General features: G+C 34.2%; 1 protein-coding gene and 1 pseudogene across 1 annotated transcript in view; one reads left to right on the top strand and one right to left on the bottom strand.

Annotated features, from left to right (window-relative positions):
• NUDCD1 (NudC domain containing 1) overlaps positions 1 to 27,183 on the bottom strand; it is a 58,241-nt gene that overhangs the window by 30,272 nt on the left and 786 nt on the right. The window contains 3 exon segments of the mRNA XM_039853720.1: positions 2,492 to 2,672; positions 6,095 to 6,280; positions 18,743 to 18,897. Coding sequence (XP_039709654.1) covers positions 2,492 to 2,672; positions 6,095 to 6,280; positions 18,743 to 18,897 — 522 coding nt within the window.
• LOC120595911 (uncharacterized) lies at positions 25,573 to 25,691 on the top strand (annotated as a pseudogene).

The following is a 27,183-nucleotide window of genomic DNA, read 5'->3' as shown; positions in this document are numbered from 1 at the left end:
AAGGAGTTTTCATAAAATGAAAATGTTGAAAGTAGAAATGTTTTTTATATACATTGGGATATAGGTCTACATGCCTACTATAATCAAACATAAATAATTATACTCAGAGTTTTTAAGATATAAACAACTGTATTCTAAAAATTTCTGGTAAATTACCTGAATTTATTCTATGAAAATGTTACTTTTTGCTGTAAAAAAGTAACCCAAACATTTCAGTTGAGTCCATACTTTTACTTACACTGTCACTCTATTAAAATGGGTTCTACTTGTAAGCGTCACACTGAGTAGTCAAAATCATAACTCAGTGTCACCTGAGTTATACATAACCATACAACCGATCCTAAAACATCTATTATTGGTTTTACTCTAAACCCTCACCTACATTCACACGTTTATTCACACATATTTAAGAATAGATACTTCATTTCATGAATGAACTAAAAACTCCTATTTTCTCTACACAGGTAAATGCAGGGTGAAGAGTCCTACCTGCCTCTAAAGACCCAAATTTAGATACTGTGTCTAAATTACAGGATGCTTTTCCCAATATGTGTGGGACAGAAAATAATAGGTAGGTCTCAAGTGAATTCCATGGTTAAATAAGTTGGGAAATTCTGGATTAAAATTAAGATTTTTCACTCAAAATTTTAAGAAACTTTAATATGCTTAATGTGTAATGGGAATATCATATGGCTACATTTTAAAACTTGACCACAAAATATAATTTATCAAATGTTCCACTCAACACAGTTTAGAAAAACACTGCTATGTATGTTCAATTAAAAATAAAGTTACACATTATATTAGTAATAGGAGGAAAAAAGTAATGAGACATTAGGAAGAAAAAGATAAAATGAACCACAAAAAGAATGTTTCTATAATTACAATGACTGAAATTATTTTGGGGGAGAAAAAAGTAAGTCTAAATGCATCTGTCCATTTGAAGCAAGAACACAAAGATGACGAGAATACAGGTGATGGAGCTGGAGCAGAGTGCCGCCGTGTTCTGAGGCAATCTGATGACAGCGACTGTGGACTGAGCTAAAGCAGTCACAGAACCAAGTGTCGTGGAGAAAAGAAGTGACATTCATGACAATTCTCCTATAAGATGTTATATACATCAAGAAAAAAAAAATAAAGCTTTTCTTATCTAAAGCAGGGACCTACACACTACAAGCCTTGTGCCAAAGAATGAATTATATATTTTTAAATGGTTAAAAAAAGTCAAAAGAATATTTAAATATATGTAAAAATTATATAAAATCCAAACGTCAATGTCCATAAATAAAGTTATTATTGGAATATAGCTATATCATTCATGTATTGTCTGGCTGCTTTTACACCACAATGTCATAGCTGAGTAGTTATGATACAGTTCACATGGTTACCAGCTAGCCCTTTACAGAAAAAGTTTTCCACCACCTAAAGTTTTAAGACACTGTGTTCCTCCAGATATGAAACTGCAACACTCGGTAGAAAAACAAACAAATTACATCAAATACTTCGAAGAACAAATCTAGGAAATTTATTCAGCTCACTTATAAACTATTCTGATTATATATATACACACACATGCACACATGTACCTATGTACATATATGCACATATTCATATACGTATATACAGTTCATTTTGAAATAAAAAATTCCTCTTAGAAAACAAATGCTAATAGCCTTTATCGGATTGTAAACTAGCAGCTATGGTAAAGAAATCTTTTTCTATAAAAATCAATGATAATTTAAGACTGTTAAGTTAAATGAGTATGTTAAAAACTACTGATAAAAATAACAGAATCATAGAAACAAGCTCCCTTAGTGCTTGACTATAGTAAAAAAAACCACTTGATGAGTTAATAAGAGCTAAGCCCTGGCAAAGAGCAAGGCCACACCATTAAAGGAATCCTCATTAATAAAGAAAAAAAGTAATTTTTAATGTCTAAGTTAGAATTTTGACAATTTCAAAAAAAAAAAAAAAAAACTCAAGACTTTTCTACACACAAAAGCACTTTGTGAGAGAAAAATTTAAGAGTCGCCCTGAGAGTAGAAATAAAGGACAAAGTTCAATTAGATGGAAATCACAATTGTGATTTAATGAAATAAAGGTATTCATTTCCATCTAGGTAGTTATATTTAATTTATACTTCAATTACAATGTAATTTATAATTAATTCACATTTAGTTTTATATAAATTTTTGTGTGTACATGTATATATTCTTGTATATATTAAAAGTATACACTTTAAATTTTTTTAAAATTATGTAGAGTGTCTCCTTTATACAAAAAGGCATAACTGACTTGAGAAGCACATTTTTTTTTGTAACCCATACCTCAGGAGAAAGTACAGATATTCATTCCACTGGGTGGCAGGTAGTAGAATCCTAACACAAAGCCCAAGAAAAAGCAAACAGCATTTATAGGGCAACTGTGCATTTCAAACCTACTAAATTATGGCAACTACCATGAAGAGTTTCAGGACTTTTTTACATTTTACCTGTATTTTTCTTACTGATAGTGACCCACTCCAAGGAAACATAGAAACCACTTCCTTTCATGTATGAGTCTTCTTTCTCTATTCGAAGAAGTAGAGTGGCTACTGAATGTTCTTCTGCTTTCAGCAGTGAGATACTATGCAATATAATAAAAGGATTACCAAGCTCTTCATTAAACATAATCTACAAAAATAAAAAAAAAAAAGATGACCCACATGAAAATGTATACATTACATGAATGCCCACAGCAGAGGGAATATATAAATTCTAACAATCCAACAATTAATCTGGATTTATTTTAAGAAATACAAAATTGAAAAAAGTCTTTAAATAAAGGTTGCAATTTAAATAATATTCCTTGAAGAACTTTTTTTTTGATATTCAATCAACTTTTATTATGTATTGAATTAATCAACAGACAAATTACTAAACTTTATAACGAAATGTTACACAGGATCTTCTTCCATAATACAATTACTTATATATACTTCTTGGCAATTGAAGTAGAAATTTGTTTTCCTTACTAACTTTAAATAAAGTGTTAAATTATACCTTCAATTTTTCTTAACCTACATTGGCATGGGGAATTCTGTATCTCAAACATGTGGTCTTTTATTTTTTTTAATTTAATTTTATTAGTTTCAAGTATACAGTACATTGGTTAGACATTTATAGTTTATGAAACGATCCCCCCGATAGCTCTATCTTCCCTCTGGCTCTGCACACAGCCATTACCTTATTGCTGACTGCATTCCCTATGCCGTGCTCCTCATCCCCGTGACCATCTGTCAACTCCTAATCTGTACTTCTTTAATCCTTCACCCCTTTTCCCAGTATCCCAACCTCCTGCCCCTCTGGAAAGACTTTATAAAAATGTCAGTTTTCTCTGTTGAACAGATTTCAAAACAAAGTACTCTTGGCTTAAAAACAAAGAAAATAACAAGGCATCCAAACAGCATCTAAAGGAGAAAGAACTAAAAGCAATCTCCTAGAAAAGAATTATCAAGTGAAAACAGTGCTCTATATAAAAAGAGAGGACTTGAGAAGGTCAATACTATTCGTTCCTCCATCTCTTACCCTGTCTCATAAATGATTTATTTGTTTTCTTCTCCCTAGTTTCTTGGTAGTGTTTGTGGGGGATGGGCAATTTTTTCCTATTTTTATTTTGCTTTGCTGTGTTTTCTGAAAGTTTACAAAATACAAGTCTGAAGAATTAAAAATCACTTAAACTTTATTTCCCTAAAAGAGTCTTTTATATTTACAAGGTGTAATTCAAACAATTCTATTTAAAATATAATACTGTGGTTGCTTTTTAAAAAAGAAATCTAAGCATCATATGGAGACACACACAAAGTCATCAAATTCTTTTTTATACCAGGAACATATAATCTAAGGCTATTATTTTTATTAGAGTAAATACTAAATAGGAGAGGTTTTAAGACTTATCTCTAAAAAAGATTTTCAAATAAATAAAAAAATAGATTAAAAAATGCCTAACCGAAAGACAAAAATTAGCTTTTTCTTAAATCCTATATCTAGAACCCCCTCATATCTGCTTCTCCTTAAAAGCCTTATAAAGCAGTGCACTTTAATGCCATCAATTTCCCTATGTGTTTGGGCAACTCCATCAAAATTATTCAAACAGCAGACCTTTGGAATCCTCTCCAAAGTCTTTCATAAGCAGAAAAACAACAAAAATTCAAATACTCAAAACAGAGGTGATAAAGACAGGTTTTTAGTTGGTTGACTGAGTTTTACTTTTGTTTGGGGGACTAGGTGAGACAAAGGGAAGAAGGAAAAATAGTAAGTGTTCCCTGGTACAAGTAGCTAGTCATTGCTTCCTTCTCTTTCTCTCTCATGTACATCAAAGGGACTGGAATCAGACCAGAGAGTAGATGTCTTGGACTTTTAAAAATTGTCAGGCTACAGTTTCCAGTCTTCTGAACAAGGCCAGCAACTCAACCGTGATATTGTTGATATACAGCACCCCATGATATTAGAGGCAATGCATTTGGAAAGCATGCAGTGTTCTGTCTCATTTCTTTCTACACTTCAGTCATCACCATCATGCTGGCTTGGCCCCTTTTGGCCTACCACACTCCTAACAACTCCCACCTTTAGCTTCTCTGCTGTTACACCAAACCCCTAAGTTTTCTATAGTATCCCTCCCACTCAGTTAATGCCCAAGTCCCAGTGCTTTCTCACTCCCTACCTCCCAGATCCCCGAAGTTATTATTAACTGAAAACAACTCAGAGAATGCTTATTTCCTTATGGCAATGTACACTAAAGCATGAAATAGATTCAAAGTTTTCACTGATTTTAAAAACATTATTGAAGGCCTAATATGTGCCAAGAGGATATACACAGCAGAAACCAAATGAATTATAAACCCATATGAATTTCCTTCTAGCTAAAAATGCAGTGTTATTTTAAGTTGAAGGTGAGTGTCTCTTCCTGCTCAAAACCAACAGAATCAACACAGCTTGATAATAGGTAAATTCTCATTCATATTTTCCTGCCCATTGTTCCCCCAACTCCTTCCAACTGTTTCGGGTAGTTGTGCAATATACCACACTGCCTCAGCAAAAGAAAGAAAAAAAAAGTTACTACTGGAGGCCAGATTAGAAAATATCACAATGTTTAATGAGTATCAAAACTGCTTACTGCAAAGGCCTGCAAAGGCCCCCAGTATACAGACTATTGTTCTGGTCATATATGGTGTTTTCTGTTTAGTTTAATGAACACAATAAAATTTGGTATTATACCATTTAGTATAACTTAGTAAGAAAGGTAAACCATTTTGAACCAAGGCTTTCTTGGTTTTTCTCAAATAATTAAAGCCTGGTCTTGGTAGTTATCTGTTGGTCTGATAAAAATGTTTTAGAAGAGATAAATATATCTCTTTATTGACCCAGAACCTAATGCCATCTGCTGAGATTGAGACAGTTGCAATATCACTCTTCTCCACACTTTCAAAAACTATGGTTCTAGAGAAATCAATTCCTTATTTAATTACTATTAAAATCCTAACCTGCCCCTCAGATTTAAATGTTACATTGTTTTAAGAAAACTGAAGTAAAAATGGTACCTTAGAGATTGGCACCTTATTATATTTATGTTGTAGTGTATTTTTCTAAGTAGAAATACTCTGGTAAACTCGCTATTTGACCAATGTAAGCATACCAGACAGCTAGCAGAGTGGTGCAGTGGAAGCGTGCTAGACCACAGATACACCAGCAAATAAACATGAGTAGAAGAGAAAAGATATGCTAATGTAATTTTCTGGCTAACTCTCCTTCAAGAAGAAGGCAAATGTCAATGTTTCGTGTACTGCTTTACACATATAAGACACTCAGTAAATATTTGTTGAAAAATGAATGCAATTCTTGACAAGTACATTGACCCCAGATCAAATCAGGAATGGTTAACATATTAGTTTTGTGAAAGGTATATACTTTATAATTAAAGATATTCAAAACATTATATATTATAGAAACCAAAAGGTCACACATAAACTATCCCTAAAAAGTGTCATTTCAAAATTAAGGTCATTAACTTCTATATACAGACTTTGCATAAATCTTAAAAAAACAAAACACCTCACCTCCCATTTTTCAGAAGCACTATTTCCACGTTCACCAGTTCCAATGAGATATAATCTTCCAGTTCCATCTGACAAGGTAACCCAGGTAGAAGATGTAAAATGGACAGATGCACAAAGGCGATTGTCGTATGCTGTCAGATCTGTAGGAAGTCGAAATACCTCTCGTGGTTTTCCTAAGGCAGTGTCCTAAAAAGCAGCCAAATATTATAAATTAATCTCTCCCACTCACTGGTCCATACATACACGCACAGAATAAATATCTACGGTACAGTAACCTAATTCACCTCCATAGGTGTATGAGCTGTATTACTGACTCATTTCCAAAAAAATACAGCGGATGTGATGGTATATGACTTCTCAGACTACGTCACAGAAGACCTCACGTCAGTCTTGCTCTTTCTCTCGGACTGCACGTGGTAGACCCACATGGGGAGGAACCTAAGGCTCTTGACAACAACCAGCACCCTGTGGGCGAATCATCTTGGCAGGGTACCCTCCAGTCCTGGTCACCCCTTCAGATCACTGCAGTCCTGGCTGACATCTTTCCTGGCTACAATCCTATGAGAAACCTTGAGACAGAACCACCAGCTAAGCCACTCTGATTTCTGGCCTACAGAAACTGTGAGATGACAAAATGTTTATTGTTTCAAGTCACTAAGTTTTTAAATTAAAATATGGTTAACATACAATATTATACTAATTACAGGTATACAGCATAGTTATTCAACATTTATATATACCTAACGAGGTAATCAATACAATAAGTCACTAAGTTTGAAATAAACTGCTGCATAAAAATAGATAATTAATACAATGCAGTAATCTATTCTTCACTCTTAAAGTTAATGATCAGCATTTTTAACTAATTGGAAATATCACATTATGTTCTAAATGCCTACACAGACATCAGCCTGTGGTATGAAAACATTACATTTAGACTACTAACTTAGGCTTTTGTTAACACATTTTTATTGTGCCATGTCCTCATAATTTAAAGCTGTAAGATGGATTGCATCATTAAAATATTTTACAAGAAAATACAGAAAAAGGCCTGCAATTCAGAAAATAAACTTCCTCTCATACACTACATTCAATAATTTTTTGTTGTTTTAGTTTTCAGTTAAGTTTTTCCTACAGAACAAAAACAATCCTTGATTCACATATTTCATTCCCTGCTCCTAGAACTTAGATTAATGCATATCTTAATAAAATTTAGTTAACTATAAATAATGTCCTAACTAGCCTCAAGCTTTTTAGTTACCTATGTTTCTAAAGCATACAATTTAGTTTTCTTTGAAACAGTATCTTTCCTTCCTTTTGTACTCATATTTTACTGATTTACATAACACTGAATTAAACAATGAAAATGCAATGACAAACACAGCTGGCATAAACTTTTTAGAATGACCGAATCCTCCCCCAAATCACCCAGTATAAGCCCAATCTTATAAATCCTTTTTAACATCCTCTTACGGAGACGCTCTGTGGTTCCCCTTGGTGTGAATTCTCCTTTGCTGGTATATATAATTCCAAATAAGTGTTAAATATACTGACGTGGACTTATACACTGACATAGAAAGATCTCCAAGATAATAACTGAAAAAAAAGATGCAGAGTATGTACAGTATAAATCCATACATGTTGAAATAACAAATGTTGTAACAGGACAGCACAGAGAAAGGTATAGGCAGACACATGCTGGGCTGTTAATAGTGTTTACCATTGTAAAGGACAGTAAGATTAGAGTGAGACTAGTTAGTGGTCGGGAAGAAAAAGGGTGAGGGTAAACTTTCCCATTTTGCTTCAAATACACTGCTTGACTATTTTTTTCCCCACTGAGCAATTTATGAGTGATATAACTTAAAGATATTAATAACATAAAATAAAATGAGACTTCTTCCTCAAAACATTTGTTTCAAAGTAAAGCTTTCTAGTGATCTCAATATGCCCTTCACTGCGTCTAATCTAGTTAAGTAAAATTGGGAAGAATGCAGGGCTAAACTTCTTAAAGTCGTTATTCTTCATTTCATACATAATTAAAAAGGTTGTTTTAAGCCATTTTCTTTTAAATACAAGGTTATAAGCGACAGATTGCTAGAAGTCTAATTATCAGATAAATGAGCACAATATCCAATAAAATGATTAAGACATTCTAGTATGTAAATATAAAGCCCAAATTAATTAAACTAATATACAAAAGAAAACACATAGCATTTCTCTTAAGTTAAATGATAAAGTAAAACAACCTGAATATTCCTGATTTTTGAAATTTAATTTTCAAAGGGTACATTTTAATTTTTAAATGGACTGTCTGCAATAAAATATTTTCTTGGATAAACCTTAAATCAGAATATTAAATTATTTCTGAATAACCTCCATTGACAGTTTTACAAAGTGTTCTGAAAACACTTTATGCAAATGGCATCTATAATGTCCTGATCCCCCGATCATATTCCTCTTCTAGACGAAAAATGTTAATGTAACTATGTTCAAAGCTGCTGAAAATCATTCTAACACTTCACAGATGAATTGCAAGAGAATTAAAATTTCACTGGTAAATGGAACACTTACTGAATGACTACAGTGTAAAAGCGCTGTATCGAATAAATGCTTTCGTGTTTTACCATCTCATTTAATTATTACCAAACCCTATGAAGGTGAAATTATTACCTTATTTTAAGAAGATAAAGAGCTCTGTTTCGAAAAGATTAAATAAAATGCCTGGGACTCCACTGACAAAAAATGGCAGAGCCAAGATTCAAATCCTGGTAGACTGCAGTCCAATGGATGATGTTCTTTCCTGTATGCCACAATTTCTTGAGAAAAACCATTTCCCAAGTTTTTCTTAACAAATGATACTTCAGATCTCACTGCATTTCTAGAATATTCCTCTTCCCAAAACCCCACTATGGAAACAACTACTATATTCGGTTTCCTTCAAGCTCTTATAGAGTATTTTTATTTAGATTTATGATTCAATAAAACATACTACAAAAATTATGATGTCTACATATTATATATTAATGACACTATAAACAGTAAATAAATATTAATATGTAAATGACAGGTTTATGAAAAAAACCTCTAAATAGGAATTTACAGATCTTTTAGTTTCATTTATAAGGAGACAAGATTTGAACCAACAGAACATTTTTCTAACATTTATAGAAAGGGCTACTCAAGTTTTAAAAAAAATGGTCAAGCAAAATTAAATAAGAATACCATTTACAAGTATTATTAGACACTGACATTTAAAATGTTGCCCTTTTAAAGGGAAGTGATCCTTGTCTGAAGAAAGGCTTTCATCACTAATAACTTTTAACTTTATTTAGAAAAAACATCTTCCTTTTCCCTTTTTTTTGCTAAAGCTTTAAGATGTTTTTAATTAATTGCAGTTTGACTGAGTAACGTCTGTATGTAACATAAAGCTTTCAAAAATGCATTGAGCACTCAGTTCCAAGAACTTACTCTCTCCCCCTCCTTTTTTTTAACCAGGTAAATAAATGGCTCCCTATTAATAAACTCAACTATAGAAAATAAACTGAAATTCAGGTCTAGAAATGAATATATTGGCATACAATGGAGCTGGACTAACAAGTAGTTGTGACCTGTCTCTCCAAGATACAGCTCCACAAATGAATGCTTACAAATGAAATCCAGTAACTCTCTCCGGATCTTTAAGTGCAATTTAAAGAGACACCACAAGATGACACTCTTCTTTAGTTAAAAAAAAAAACTAGTTTTTCAGGTAAATGGGAAAAAAATTATGACAGAATTCATTCCTGAAATAATAAGAAAAATGAACACATTACTTTAAAATAAGCCATACCATAATAAAATGATGATATAATAAAGAACTAAATTTTAAGTACTTATTTTTTTTGCTTCCCTAAGGCATTTTCTGCTTCCTAAGCATACTTCCACCCAATTGACATTTCTCTAAAATAAGGATTATAAACCTACAAATTAAACTGACTAGGAAGTATAAAGCCTCTATAAACCTGTGTTGAACTGCTGCCACCTGCTGGCTCCTGGTAAAATCTAAAGGCCACGCAAAACGTGGATTTCCTTTCTTGGGCCCTTCTGTTTTCCCTTTGACCACAATAATTTTTAGCTCAGATTTAACAAGGGTGGTCATTTGTACACCAGCCACAGGGAAAAAAGCTTGTATGTTATTTGAGCATGTGTGCCTTTTACTACCAAAAACAAAAAAAACAAAAAACCAACAACAAAAAAATCCCCACAATAAAATGCATATTAGAATAATAGTACCCTACTATATTAAAAAAAAAAAAAAAACCCCAACACAGAAAGAAGTTCAAATAGCAAGTTGACTTCCTTTGTTGCCGATCAGAAAAATAATAAGAAATAAGAGTGGTATTCATCTTCAGAATAAACTCAGGTGCAGAGTTCCTCAAAATTTTGTCACTGAACCACAAGCAAAATCATTCGAGATGTTTGATAAAATGCAAATTCTCAGACCATGACCATTCCTGACAGACTGAATCAGGGAATGATAAGCTGAAATTAGCTTTCATTTTGATCAATTACTCCAAATGATTCTGATGCACAATACTGTTTGAAAACCAAAAACAAAAGCTGAGTTAATTATGCAGAAAATAAACTAAAACAACTCAAACATGGTTCAATAAAATAATAATACCTTCTAAAGTTTGGTTAAGGAAAAAAGAGGAATAATAGGGAAAAAACAACAATCTTAAGAGCATAATACATTAAACTTTACAGCAATAAATTTGAAAATTTAAGAGGAAATGAATGATTTTCCTTAGCAAAAAAAAAAAAAATTACAAAATTAACATAGAAAGTTTGAATAAACTAATTACGTAGAATAAATTGGATAGATGATTAGAGAACTCCCACTGCAAAGAACAACAGGATATACAGTCAGTCCAAAGAGGATCACTAAAATACAAAGAACTGATAGTTTCAATCTTAAACCATTCCAGTTCTCAGAAAGCTCTCCAATTTGTTTAAGGAAGCCAGAAAAGCTTTAATCAAAATCTGATAGATATCAGCAAAAACAAAATAAAAAACTATAACCTGGGAAAATAAATACAAATATTCTAAATAAAATGTAGCAAATAGAATCCAACAATGAATCCAAAGAATAATATACTCTTTCCAAAAAAGATTTATTCTAGGAAATTAAATTAGAAATTATGAAATTTAATATTAATTTATATAACTACATTGATAAATAGCAGACAATTATTAACATTAAGTGGGAACTGAAAAGACATGTGATAAAGTTCAGCAGCTATTCTTAATAAAAGTAATATTAAAAATAAAAACCAACAGTAAATATTTCCTTTTCTTTTAATTAGAGTCGATATTCAATATGTATTAGTTTCAAGTTTATAGCATAATGGTTAGACATTTATATAACTTACAAAGTGATCCCCTCAATAAATCTAGTATCCACCTGGCACCATACATAGTTATTACAATATTACTGACTATATTTATATTCCCTATGCAGTATTTTACATCCCCATGAATATTTTGTAACTGCCATTTTGTACTTTTTAATTTCCTTACCTTTTTCACCAAGTTCTCAATCCCCATTCCATATGGCAACCATCAGGTTGTTCTCTAAGTATTTGTTTCTGTTTTGTTTGTTTGTTGTTTTAGATTCCCCATGTAAGTAAAATGTTCTAAAACTATCAATTAAATTCCTCAGGTCTTGTGTCATTTAAGGCTGCTGTTTCTGTGTTGATTTTCTGTCTGGACGATCCATCAATTGATGTCAATGGGGTGTTCCAGTCCCCTATTACTGTATTACTGTTGACCTCAATATTAGCTTCATATGTTCAGGTGTTCTACACTGGGTGTGTAAATGTTTATAAGGGTTATATCTTCTTGTTGGCTTGATCCCTTTATCATTATGAAATATTCTCTTCTGTCTCTGGGTACAGCCTTTGTTTTATTTAAAGTCTATTTTGTCTGATGTAAGTATTGCTACTCCAGCTTTTTTTGTTACGCTCTGCAAGAAATATCTTTTTCCAATCCTTTACTTTCAGTGTGTGTGTGTGTGTGTGTCTTTCAATCTAAAGTGGATTTCTTGTAAGCAGGACATGGATGAGTGTTGTTTCTTATCTATTCAGCCACCTCGTCTTTTGATTAAAGCATTTATTCCATTTCCATTTAAAACAATTATTGATAAGTATGTAGTCATTTGATTATTCATATTTATGATTTCTTCTTCCTCCTCCTCATACTTCCAGAAGTCCCCTTAACATTTCTTGTAATACAGGTGTGGTGGTGATGAATTCCTTTAGTTTTTTTGTCAGGGAAGCTTGTTGTCTGTCCTTCGATTTTAAATGATAGCTTTGCTAGGTAGAGTAATCTTGGTTGCAGAGCCTCGCTTTTCATCACTTTGAATATTTCATGCCAATCCCTTCTGGCCTGCAAAGTTTCTGTTGAGAATCAACTGACAGTTTTATGAGAGCTTCCTTGTAAGTAACTAATTGCTTTTCTCTTGCTTCTTTTAAGATTCTGTCTTTAACCTTTGGCATTTTAATTATATGTCTTGGTGTGGGCCTCTTTGGGTCCATCGTTTGGGATTCTGTGCTTCCTGGGCTTGTGTGTCTATTTCCTTCACCAAGTTAGAGAAGTCACAGTCATTATTTCTTCAGATAGGTTTTCTATCCCTTGCTCTCTCTCTGTGATGTGAATGTTGGTATGCTTGCTGTTATCCCATAGGTCCCTTAAACTATCCTCAATTTTTAAATTTTTTCCTTTTTGCTGTTTTCTGCTACCTTATCTTCTAAACTGCTGATTCAATCCTCTGCTTCATCTAATCTGATACTGACTTCATCTAATGTTTTCTTCATTTCAATTATTATATTCTTCATCTGACTGGTTCTTTTTTTATGGTTTCTGTCTCTTTGTATAAGTTTTCACTGACTTAATCTATTCTTTCCTTAAGTTCATTGAGCATCCTTATAATCAGTGTTTTGAATTCTGCATCTGGTAGATTGCTTGCCTCCATTTCATTTAGTTCTTTATGTGGAGTTTCTTCCTGTTCTTTCATTTGGGACATTTTTCTATACATTAGGTAGATCTATATCTCCTAGTCTTGGTAGGGTGACCTGATGTAGTAAGTGTCCTGAGGGGCCCAGTGGCACAGTCTCCCTGGTCAACTGAGCCAGGTGCTCCCAGGGTGCCTCTTATGTGGGTTGTACGTGCCCTCCTGTTATAGTTGAGCCTTGATTGCTACTGGTACATCAGTAGGTGAGACTGACCCTCAGGCTAACTGGCTGTGAGGACTGGCTGTGACTAGAACATATGAGCTGTTGTGCAGAGGCTGAATGGAACAGGATTCACTTTAGAGGGGCTCTGGTGCCTGCCTAGTCCATTCTTTGAGTGTGTCATTTGTGGATCTAACTGGGTGGTGCTCTGGTGTGGTCTGAAGCTGGCTCTGGTGTTGGTTCTGGGACCCTTGGTAGGGGCTCTGATGCAGGCTAAAGTCAGCTGCTACCTGTGTCTAGCCTGGAGCCACCTGGTAGGAGCTACAAAGTGATATGTAGCTGGTAACTGCTTGTGCTGGGCTTGAAGGTGCCTAGGAGAGGCTGACTGCCACCAGTGTGGGGCTTGGGGCTGCTTAGCAAGAGGTACAGGGCATGCAGAAGCCAGCTGCTGCTTGTTTGGGGTTTGTGGTCCTTTGAGAGATTGTAGAAAAGTCCACAGCATGGACGGAGGCCACTTGTGAGGAACAGTCATCGAAAGAAGTTCAAGCCAGTGCATGATTTGAGTGGGTCAAAGTCTGAGGGAAACACTAGGGGGAGACAAAAGATGTTAGCCAGGTTGATGGAGACTCAGATTTGGTGCCTGCCTGCACCGGCCTGCGCCTGCAAGCAGGGCGTGGGAAGGGTTCAACAAAGGAGCAATGGCACCTGCTAGCACTTCCATCCTGGAGAGCTGCCCTCCAGCCCTTGACCTAAAGCCAGATAATTCAGTTCTTCCTGATATGTCCCTGGAGCTTTTCGAGCTGCTATTCCTTCATTGGAGCTTTGGGCAAGTGTTTGTGAGTGAATGAGTCTATGCTCGGGCCTTTTAAGAGGAAACCTTAGTCTACAGCATCCCTCTGTCTCACCTGGATGGAGTACCCACTGGTTCTCACAGCCAGATGTTGTGGAGATTCTTCTTCCTAGCACCAATGCTCCATGCTTGGGAGCCCAGTAAGGGGCTGGGATGCCTCTCTTCTCAAAGGAGACCTCTGAATCCAAGATATATACCTCCCGATTCTTAACTGCCACCTGTGGCTGGGGGACAAGCCTATTTAGTGTCTCTGCCCCGCCTACTAGTCTTGACATGGCTTTTTCTTATGTCCTTAGTTGTAGAAGTTCAGTTCAGCTAGTCTTCAGGTGGTTCTCAAAAGTGGTGGTTGTAATTTTGATGTGGCTATGGGAGGAGGCGAGTTTATCTACTCTGTCATCTTGACCTAAAGTCCCAGTATTTTCTTCAGTAAATTTAAATCCCATTACAATTAAAATTAAGAGCTAATCAAGGATATCTGCAATCTTCATTATTATTCGACACTGTCTTGGAGATCTGATTTAGTAACACCAATAAGATAAACATGAAATGACATGGAAATGTTATTTCCATTTTTATAAACTCTGGAAAGGGGATAAAACCATTTACTTTTGTCGATGATATAAATGTATACTCTGAAAACTTAAATAGAAATAGGTAAAAAAATTACAGAATTATGAAATAAGGTGGCTGTTTATACAACAGTCTTTAACAACTCTATTAACAACAAATGAAAAAGCTATAAAATATTAAGGATAAGCTTAATAAAATGAGCTTAAGATCAAGGGAAAACTATAAAAATCTTACTTAAGGACATAAAAGAAGATCTCAATAAGTGGAAGGCAATATCATGTGTTGGGGTCAAAAAGAAAATCATAAAAATGCCAATTCTCTACACTAGTAAAAAACTGGAGAATAACTGAGAACTAAAAAGGAAGGCAACTTGTAGAAACTTTCCTGAAGTCACCTATTTTAAATTATGGTTTCCTTATTGCTTACCAATAAAATTTTTTTAAAAACCTTTTAATTTTATTAGGAAATAAAACTAATTTAAAAATATACTATATATATGAAAAGGCATACATTGCTTTGAACCTGTATGAACATATACCAAAAAAGGTTGTTATTTTAATGTCAAATTCAAATTGGGTAAGAGAGAAAAAGAAGTGGTTCAAATTGTACTGTCAATTAATAAACTGGAAGAGACTTTATTTTATATAATACAGCAGTCCCATTGCCTACAGTAATGCCTAACATACGGTAGGTATTCAGTAAGTATTCTGAATGTTGATTGAATAGCATAAATCAGACTATGGGACTGAGTTAGGATTATAAGTGAATATTCTTAGAAAATTTCCAAAGTTTAGATTTATAAAAACTAAATAAATAACAGAATAGAATTTAAACAATGTAAAAGCCCTTAAATTTAAAACACACAATAAAATGCAAACTATAGGCAGAGTGTGGCTATGTATGACTGTCTACAGGCAATGAAGTGCACGTGCATAAAGGGCATTTTGTTCTTTGTACACACTATCCAAACACATAGTGCATAGTGTGTATAGTGTCTTAAACAAGTCCATAGGCAGGCAAAGAGAGACTAAACTAAGTAAGAATCTATAATGAGTTATTCTAAGGTGTCCATAGAAGCAAGAGAGTAAGTCAGGAAAAGGAATCAAAGACATATTAGTCTTTGCTCAGATTCCATGTCAAATAAGCTACCTTAATAAAATTATAGCACAGGTGACTATTGAACATAGGTTTGAACTACATGGGTCTACTCATCCATGGTATTTTTCAATAAATACCTGTACTGTTTTTGATACAGGATTGGGAGTCCATGGATGCAGCAGGCCGACTACATGCATTAATCTGTGCAATTCTATATAGAAGACTTGAGCATCCATGGATTTTGGTATCGGGGAACGGGGCGGGGTGGAGGCGGGGACAGTGTCCTAGAACCAATCCTTTATGGATACCAAGGGACAACTAGGTTTTTGGGGAGTCAAAAGTTATACATAAATTTTCTACTGCACAGGGGTCAGTACCTCTAACCCCTACATTGTTCAATGGTCAACTGTATTTGATTTCCTATGGATACTTTCCAATGGGAGAAGAAAAACATACTGACCAGTCCACACTGCTTATCTCTAGTATTTCAAATGAAATCATTAAACTTTCATTCCAGATCTCCAATCGATTTTGTGATTTAAATTGAAATTGGCATACCAAATTTTGATTATCAATGGATGAAATGATAAAACAAGCTTCTGGCCTTCAACTGTTACCCTATCCCCACCCCTCTCCCACCCAAGCACAGACTAAACTGTTTCCTTCTCCATACTACTTCTGCATCTTATGCCTACGTCCACTGTTACATGTTATCAATTTATTTAGGTATGTGGCTACTAAGCACATAGTAGCATTCAATGTTTGTTGAAAAAAATATATCTCAACAAACCAAAGACTCATACCTGTATCTGGATAAAAAGAGGAAGATCCTATCAAGAATGCAAAGCCAACTCCAAAAAATAAGAAAAAAACATGCTGGCCAGGCTTTCTCCTGAGTGCTAGGATTAAAGAAATATATGAAAGACCTACAGGCTAGACCAAGGGTCACCAAACTATTGCTCACAAGCTGAATCTGGCCCACTGTCTGTTTTTGTAAATAGTGTTTTATTGGTGCCACACTCATTCATTTACATACTGGCTATTGCTGTTTTCACAGGACTACAACAAAATTGAGCAGTTGTGACATAAGACTGTCTGGCTGGCCCAAAAACCCTAAAGGATTTATTATCTGGTCTTGTACAGAAAAAGTTTGCCCACCCCTGGCTTAGAAGAAATTCACAGTCCATGCAGATCTGAGAGCCAATGGTTTGAATATTCTTGAAGGAGCAAAGGGAAAAATCAGGGCAATTTTCTAGATGAAATGATTAGCTGGGACTAAGTGAATATTGGGAAGCAGTCTGACAGAACTAAGAGAGAATGTTCCAGTGAGAGTAAATCACACGGGAAAAGGGCTGGAGGCAACAGGCTATGAACTGCAGGAGTCTGGGATAACTAGAATGCAGTAAGTTCAAAGAGGTGAAAGAGTTGGAGAGAAGGGCATTAAACTGCATGTGCCAAGATGAAGACTTTGTATTTTAAGACCATATATCACTTTGTGCTTATACTTGCCAAAAAAATAAAACACACAGACACACGCACAAATGCAAACCACCTCTGGCAGGACACACAAGAAACTAATTAAAAAAAGTTGCAGAGGGAATATAGGTACGGAACACAAGACAGATTAAAAAACTGGAGAAACTTCACTAAATACCTTTTAAAATTTCTTATTCTTTAAATCACAGGAACACACTGCCTATTCTAGAATTACATATTAAAAAGTCTGAATTTCATCATAAAGGAAATAAAGGAATTTAAGTGACAAATGATAAGTGTAGACAAGCAAGTTAGATTATTCTGTGAGGATGGCTGGAAGAAGCAGAGAGTAGTTAGGAAGCTATTAATAGATGACTGTTTAAAGCAAAGATATTAACAAAGTATTATGCAGTTCACAACATATGAAGAAGGAAAATATATGACAAAATAGCTCAAAAGGTGGTAAGTAAAAGGAATATTATTGTAAGGTTTAAACGTTTTTTAAGTGGAATAATATTAATTAGAGGCAGACTATGATAACTTAAGGGTGGATACTATAATCACGACATTAATCATTAAAAATAATAATACAAACAGGTTTAGATAAAAAGCCAAAAGTAAAAATTAATGGAATTTTTTAAAAATTAAAAAAAAAAAAGCTTTGGTTACTCTCCTCAACCCCCCCTCCCAAAAAACAGATACAAAGGAACCAAGAACAAATGGAACAAATTGAAAAGAATTAATAAGACAGTAACATAAACCCAACCACATCAGTAATTACACTGAATATAAAATGTACTCGGCCCTCCAGCTAAACGACAAATTTTGTCACACTGGATAAAAAACAAGACCCAACTATATGCTCTTTACAAGAGATACACTTTAAAAATAAGAACACTGATAAATTGAGAGAAAAAGATTAAAAAAAAAAGATAAATACTAATATATAACAATAAGCCAGCATGACTATATTAATATAGAAAGATTTCAAGTTAAAAATTATTCCCAGAGCCTGGAAATAAAGAGGAACGTTTCATAATGCTAAAAGACCAATCCGTAGCAGACAAAACAATCCTAAATTTTTGTACCAAATTAACATAAATATAAATAAAGCAAAAATTAACTAAAAGGAAAATCAGATAAATCCACTTTCATGGTTGGGGATAGCACCTCACGTAGAGAAAGCAGACACGAATAGTTATATCAGTTCATTAGAGTAGCTGTCACTGGTGGGAGTGGAGGGGAATAAATACATGTAAGTAACAGGAAGAAAGGGAAAAAAATTAAAATTGAATTAAACAGAAAAGGAGGTTTACATAGACTGCTGACGAGACTCCATATATGAAAGGTATGTGTATATCAATACTCTGGACATCAAAATCAAAGTGAAAACTGCAGATCAAATTTATTGGAAAACCATAAGATTATATATTTTTTCCTTACCAGCATCACTTTTAAATTCATTATTCTTCCAAGGTTATCAATGTAGTAGACACTGTCTTGATACCATGAATCACAGTGTAGGTAATTATACATTCCAAAAGCATGCATGTGTTCCAGTGTATATTGATCATCTCGAAGTTTTACTTCTGCCACAGCTGAAATATAAGAAAAATAAACCTAAACATTAAGAGTCTCACCTCAGATTGTTCCCTGCTGCAGAATGCCTACTCAGCAAAGAAATTACAGAATGCTAATTACAAAGGCTTTCAGGACCATTCATTGCATTATTCACTCAAAAACAATTTCCGGGCACCTACCAGGAACTGTGTGCAGAGGATAAACAGTGAGCAGAACTTACATGGTCTCTGCCTTTACAGTACTTAGAATACAGTGGCCACAGGAGATGGGCTTTTCATGCCACGACCCACTTTTCTTTTAGGCATCTATTCCTTATAATTATGAATAAAAAGAAAAGAGAAAATCTAAAAGTGAAGGATTTCCTGTCTTCTGGGCAAATATTAAATCTACTTCATATATGTTTTTATGCTTTCTAAAAATGCTATTGCCTATTATTCTCATTCATTTCTGCCATGCATTAAGAAATAAAGAATGTTTTTATCTTACTTTATAATTATGGAAATAAATGTAAGCACAAATGGTGACTTCTCCAATGTTATATCACATTTTTCCCAAGGGTACAGAACAAAACAATATTATACTCACAATAGAAACAAGGTCTCCTACTTAAAAGAATAGCGCTTTTTCCACTAGAGCATTAGCCGCTTGCACAATTTTATTTCACTTTTCTCCAACTTTATTGAGATATAATTGGCATATAACACTGTATAAGTTTAAGGTGTACGACATAATGATATATGTACATATTGCAAAATGATTACCACAATAAGTTAACACATCCATCACCTCACATAGTTACAATTTTTTTGTTGTGATGAGAACTTTTAAGTTCTACTATCTTAGCTGCTCCCACAATTTTATCTGCCAAATGTGACCTTTGCCTCTCACTACTCCCCCCGCCCGCTTCCAGATAGGAACCCTTACAGTTCAGGAAGCGGGCGGGGGGAGTAGTGAGAGGCAAAGGTCACATTTGGCAGATAAAATTGTGGGAGCAGCTAAGACAGTAGAACTTAAACTAGAACTTAAACTAGAATTAATTTCTGCTCCAACAGGAACTACATAAGTAGACCAAGCTGGGCCAATACTTTACCTTAATATACAACTCACCTTACTGTATTCTAATTGCGAGTATTTTTTTCTTTTTCCATAATACTCACCTGCTCCTAATTCTATTACCTGCTTTGAGTCCTGGGTGACTTATATCCATTCACTGATTTATCTAACAAATATTTTTATAGGTACCAGTGATACAATGATGAGCAGCGCACAGAATCTACATTCTTAGCCATTATGATCCAGTAGGGTAATGGACATTAGTCAAATAATCACATAACTAAATATATGATTAAAGTGCAATAAATGCTATTTAAAAAAAATTACTGGTATCATAAGAAAAATAACACTGGGAGCTGGTCTACCTGGGGAGATTAATGAAAGCTTTCCAAAATTTGAGCCAAGCTACAAAGGATAAAGTAAACTTAAGAAGAAATATACCTACACACATACCTACTTATCACAGGCAGAAGGAAACCAGGCAAATGTAGGAGGAAAAACTTGGGTTTGAAGACCCAAAAGAAGGCCAAACTGGAAGAAATACAGAGTAACGGATCTGTACAGGGAAAAGCTTACAGATGAATGAAGCTATAAAGTTGGCCAGGGGTTGGATCATGGAAGGCCTGTCTTTATTTGTATTTGTTGATAACCCCAATGTAATAAGAACTCATTTAAGATTTTTAAGCAGGAGAGTAAAGTCCAGATTCAAATTTGTAAAAGGATGACTTATAACTTCAATATAGAAAAATACTGGAGCAAAGCAGGGATAAATCCAGGAAGATCCATGAGGGAGATATTGCAGTGATCAGGGTTAAGGATGACTGCAGTTTGGAGGCATTTAAAAAGTAAAATAATTATAACTTTATGATGGATTTGATAGAGGCTGAGGAAATTGTTATTATATAACTCAGAAAGTATCTCTTTTATAAGGAACAGTTAGAAACACATATTCCACTGATTAGGAAGGAAACAGTCATAAATTCTTGGTTTTCTAGCACCACTGTGTGGATGAAACTCAATACTACAGGAAATGTACACAGTACTGTAATAACCCAAAGCAATATTAGACAATATTACAACAAATACATTTTCTTCATAATTGTGCTGTTAGTGCATAAAAAAAGTCTGCCTCTGGCCCCACATGAAAAAGAAAAGTTATCGTTGCATTTATCATGTCAATCATCTTAAGAATAAAAGGAGATGCACAGCAACTAAAGAAAAGTAGTGTTGAGAGTGTGAGGCTGGCAGAAAGTCCTTTTACAGAGCTTCCTAAAAGAAGGGGTAAAGAGCAGGGAGTCTTAAGTCTCTGCTGGGATCTTGGAAATGGTTGAAAAAGAGGAACACCTTTAACAGAGAGCTAAGAAGCCAGTGTAGTAAGTATTTTATCATTTAATGTTATCATGCATTGGAAATAAAAGAGCTTTCCTAAAAAATCCTTCTTAGTCTTTTAAAAAGAAATTAGGGGGGCAGGGGGAGGGTAAAGTGGGTAAAGGGGATCAAATATATGGTAGTTGAAGGAAACTGAACTTTGGGTGGTAAACACACAATAGAATATACAGATGTCAAAAGATAATGTACACCTGAAAATTATATAATTGTATTAACCAATGTTACCTCAATGAACTTTAAAAAAAAGGAAAAAAAGGAAAAAAATAAAAAATAAAAAGAAATTAGGACGTAAATTCCTTACAAAACATGCATGGAACCTCAAAAACCTATAGTTTTTCATTTGAAAATTATTTATTGAATGTCTACTATGTGCCAGGCACTGTGCTTGGCGTTGGGCAAACACTGGTAAACAAAAGAGGTACGATGCCTGTTAATGGGCTAACAAGTTACTGCTTCTTGTCCGTAATACTATTACCTTGAACCACATGAAACTGCCAATATTAAATTCTTTTGACACTTACTAAACATGATTCAATATAATACTTATATAAGAAAAGTATAGTATTTTTTAAAGGGAGGGAGAGTAGAAACAAAGAATATTAAAACATTAACAAAGGTCACTTCTTAGACCATTTATCATCAAATTGTACCCAATGACTTAAGTCTTCTTTTCACCTAGTTACTGAATTTCCTATTTGTGCATGAAGATGTAAAAAAAAAAGTGAGAGCACAAGTCTGTATTACAAGTTCTGAAGCAAGATTTATGGAACAGGGTAAGGCTAGAATTAGAGCATTGCTCTCATTAAACTATGTCATATAATGCTTCTGCACACATTAACATATTCACCTGCCTCTCTTCCCATGTTTTCCTCCATAAAAGTAGATACAAATTTTATAGTAAAGTCTACATAAATACAATGGTTACACAGCTCCTCCCTCCCTTTATTCCAACTATAGCCTTAATCCTCACCAGCTTTTTTTCTCCCTGCCCTGAAGAAATATCCCAGAAAAACTACACAGATTAATAGAAACAGCATGAGTTTTAGAGTCAGCTTTGCCACAGACGAGTAGCTTGGTTAAGTTACTTAACTTTTCTTCCTTGTCTCCTTACCTATAATAAATGTTAATAGTACTTATTCTATAAAATTGACAAGCTTAACTTTAAAACATATAAAGTGTTTGCGATATGGCACCTAAAAAAAGTGCTGATATCCCTGTTTTTCTTTTCCTTTCCAAGGCTAATCCTCACACATATGCTTATGATTCCATTCTCTCCCCCCTATTCCAGGCCTCGCCTCCAACAATTATCTCCTCTCCACTGGACTCCTCCCCTTTAAATATGTTGAAAACTTCCCCAGTCACAAAACAAACAAATGTAAAAGTTTCCTCTTTTCTGCCGTGCACTCAAAGCAGAGCTCTCTCCTACTCTGTACTTCTGAAACTTCTTTAAAAAGCATCTGCACTCCCATTTTCTCATTATCTTCATTAACCCATTTCATTTTTGTTTTTATTATTCTAAAAAAATCATTTTTCACTTAAAATATATATCAAACAACTTCTGCTTGCAGCCAAGATGAAATGATAGTGACTAGATTTATCTCTCCATCAGAAACAGCCAATAAGATAAAATTAAATAAACCAGACAAAATTAAATGAAACAAGAGTTTTCAAGACATTAGACAACAGGCAACAAAGAACAGTAATCTCTAAGACATGAGAAACAAGTGAGGTGAGCCCTGCTGCCACCCCAGCTTACTTCTTTGAGTGAGTTTCCAGACCACAGCACAAAGAGAGGAAAATAAGGTAGAACCTGACGGACTCCCTTTGTTGTAGAAATTGAGTGCAGAAAGTCTGAGGAGACCAACGCAGCTATAGTTCACTAAAACAATTTTATCATATATGACATATGATTAAATTGATAGACATGAAAGATGTAAAGATGATTTAGAAATAAAATTTCTAGAGATGAAAACGACAATATCTAAGATGAAATATACACTGGACGGGATTAATGACAGATTAGACACTGAAAAAAAAGATTAGTAAAATTAAAGACATGAAAACGGAAATTATTAAAAATAAAACCGAAAAAAGGAATGGGGAAAAATGAAAACATTAATGCCCTGGGGTCAACTTACAGCAATCTGAAAATGGGCAATTGGATTTCTCAAAGGAAAGAAGAGTGAGGGAAAAAACTGGAAGAAATAATGACTAAAATCTTAACCAAACATGATGTAAACTAAACCCACAGATCTGAGCTCAACAAACCCGCAGCACAAGATTCATGAGGAAATCCACACCGAGGCACAACATAATCAAACTGCTTAAAACCAATGTAAAAGAGAAAAATCTAAAAAGCAGCCAGAGAAAAAAGACACATTAAAAACAAAGATGGGTAACATCAGATTTCTCATCAGAAACAATAGAGCAAGACACTGGCAAAACATCTTTAAAGTATTGAAAGAAAAAAAGTCAACCTAGAATTTTATACATGGCAAAAGTATCTTTTGAAAACCAAGGCTAAATAAAAATGTTTTCAGACATACAAAAAGTGAAAAATTTCTTCACCAAAACCTATACAACAAGAAATATTAAAAGTCCTTCAGGCAAATTATACAGATAAAATTATACAGATAAAAATATGGATCTACACACTTTGTAAACTATGTAAATGTCTAGTCACTATGCTGTACACTGAAGCTAATATAATATTGAATGTCAACTGCAACTAAAAAATTAAAAAATAAAATTCTAAATACGGGTCTACATAAAGAAATGAGGAGCACCAGAAATGGCGACTATAGGAGAAATGTGTAAGATTTTTATGTATCATCTAAACCTCTTTATTAGATAATTAACTATTTAAACTAAAATAATAATAATGTATTGTGAATTTATAATAATACATAAAAGTAAAATTCATGACAACAATAGCATAAAGCCCAGGAAAGAAATGGAAGTATGCCATTGTAACGGTCTTATAAAACATGTAAAGTGGTGTAGTATCATTTGAATATATCATGTTATAAGTTAAAGCTGTATACTTAAACCCTAAAGCAACCACTAAAATAACAAAACAAAGAGCTATAGCTAATAAGCCAACAAAGGTGATAATGTACATTAATTAAAAAAATAATCCAAAAGAAGGCAGTAAAGTGGGAAAATTCCATTTTCCCAAAGACTAGATAGGACAAACAGAATACCAATAGCAAGATAAAAGACCCAAACCCAACAAAATCAATAATTACATTAAATGTAAACAGTCTAATTAAAAGATATTGTCAGATTGAATAAAAAAGCAAGACCCAACTATTTCTGCCAATAAGAAATGCATGTTAAATACTAAGACACCAAGAGGCTAAAAGTAAAAAGATGGAAATATATATATATATTTATATATAAACAAAATGGTAACAATCAAAAGAAAGCTGAAGTGACTATTTTAGTATCAGTAGATGTCAGAGTAAAGACTATCGCCAAGGATAAAGAAGGTTATTTCATAATGATAAAGGTCAGTTTATTAAGAGAATACAATAATCAATGATATTTATGCAACATAACAGCTTCAAAAACAGGAAACAAAAACTGATAGAACTGTAAGGAAAAATAGAAAAATCTACAATTATAGTCAGATTTCAATATCCTTCTCTCATACAAGAATGAACTCAAAGTAATTATGCTGAGTAAAAGAAGTCAGACAAAGTACATATTGTATAATTCCATGAATATAAAACTCTGGAAAATGCAAACTAATATATAGTGACAGAAAGAACACAAGTAGTTGCTTATGGATTGAAGGAGACATGGGAAGGAACAGAGGACTGGTTACAGAAGGATACAGGGAACTTTGGGGGATGATAGCTAAGTTTAATATCTTGATTATAGTGACAACTTCATGAGCGTATACATGTGTCAAAATTTGCCAAACTATACGCTTAAATACATGCAGTTTATTGTCAATTATATCTCTATAAAGCTGTTTAATATGTGTAATATAAAATAATTTACTGTTCATTAGGCCCTAGAAATAAAGCACCGAAAAAGATGGACACCGGACCCATCAGTATAGAACTAATAGTCTTAGCAGAGAAAACAAACACCGAATGCTATAAAGTTTGATAGTCTATAGGAAAGTGAAGTACAGATTCTAATACGTACCGATTCTATAGTATAGATTCTAACGAGGTAGTCAAGAAAGGAGTCTCTCATGTAAAGTAACATATAAACCAAGATAAAAGAATGGAGTACGAGTCTACGGCCATGCCACCCTGAACAAGCCCGATCTCGGCTGATCTTGGAAGCTAAGCAGGGTTGGGCCTGGTTAGTACTTGGATGGGAGACCACCTAGGAAGACCAGGTACTGTAGGCGTAAAAAATAAAAAATAAGGGATTGTAAGCAAGCTGACAAAGTCTTTGCAATCTGTGAGGTCAACCAAAGGTTGCCTCACACTCACACACACACACACACACACACACACAAAGAATAGAGTATGAATTAGCTAAGTGAAATATAGAGGGAAAATATAAACAAAGACATTTACTGAATAAATGAAAATGTCTATGTTACAGGAAAAAATTACCTGTAAGATAAATGCCCAGAAATGGAATTGCTGGGTCAAAGGGCAATTAGAATTTATTTTTTTAAAAAAGGGGGTTTTTTGCTTCGTTCATTGGAATAAAAAAAGACGAAGTGACATTTACCATTTATGTAGAGAGGGAATTTTGGAACAATTTAATAACATTATTTAAGACAAGAGAATAAACCTCAGTGCTCTTTGAGACCAGAAATGTCTTCATTCTCACATCCTAAAGTTTCACACACCAGAGGTGCTCACGAGCAGTTTGCTGAGGACAATAGGACAACAGCGAATTTATTTCAAGCAGTAGCTTGAAAAAGTGCTTGTGCAATGCTACTTGTCTCTTGGAATAAGCCTGGCTATAGAATGAGAGACTATATGCAGGAAAGCTAAGTAAGGACCACTGAAATAATCTTAAACCAGTCTATAGCCAGAGAACCCCCAAATATATGAGGTAGTCCAGCCGAGACTACAAGAACCACGTAGCAAATCCACAACTCAACAAAGATGCACAAACGAGCCTAAGTCAAGTTGTAGCAAATCCACAACTCAACAAAGATGCACAAACAAGCCTAAGCCACAACCAGAGGAACCACCTACCCGACCTGTAGACTTAAGAACAATAACTGCTTATTGTTTTGAGCCACTGAGTTTTGGGTTTTTTTTGTTGTTGTTGTTGTTAACGCATAAACTAACTACACATGGTGGTGCCATTTACTGACATAGGGTGAGACAAGGAAAGAAAAGGAATGGAATGAAAAACTAAGCTCAATTTATCCTACTCTGGTCAACTCTTAACCTTCCTTCAAAGCTCAACTTAGGTATCAACTCCACCAGGAAGTTTTCCCAGACCCCCACACCGGTTTGGAAAGATATTTAAGTACTACCATTATGTTTTGTACATATCCTGATCACTGCCTTACCGCATTGCTTTATAATTAACTGTTTACATTTTTTTTTCCCAACAAGACCATTGAACCTTGTTACAGACTATGACAACATAAGACAGGCTTCTAAAAGATGTTTCTGAATTTTATAAATGAATTAGACACTACTTATTCGATATTATAAAATCTCTTAATTCTAGATCAGTATTTCGCAAAGTGTGATACACTGACAACATGTATCAGAATCAGCGGGAGTGTGCATTAAAAATGCAAATCTCTGGACTTTTTATGATTAATTAAAATGCCATTCTTTCCTTTGTAAAAAGAAGGATGAATATTCTGGCCAGCTACAGATAAACAAAACAAGTAGAAGTATCGGTACGAAACGATCTTTTCC

The sequence above is a fragment of the Pteropus medius genome, unplaced genomic scaffold, assembly GCF_902729225.1.
Source record: "Pteropus medius unplaced genomic scaffold, Ma_sr-lr_union100, whole genome shotgun sequence".
Classification (NCBI taxonomy): Eukaryota; Metazoa; Chordata; class Mammalia; order Chiroptera; family Pteropodidae; genus Pteropus; species Pteropus medius.
The sequence above is the reverse complement of the archived record's forward strand: the minus strand, read 5'-3'. Positions and strand labels throughout refer to the sequence as shown.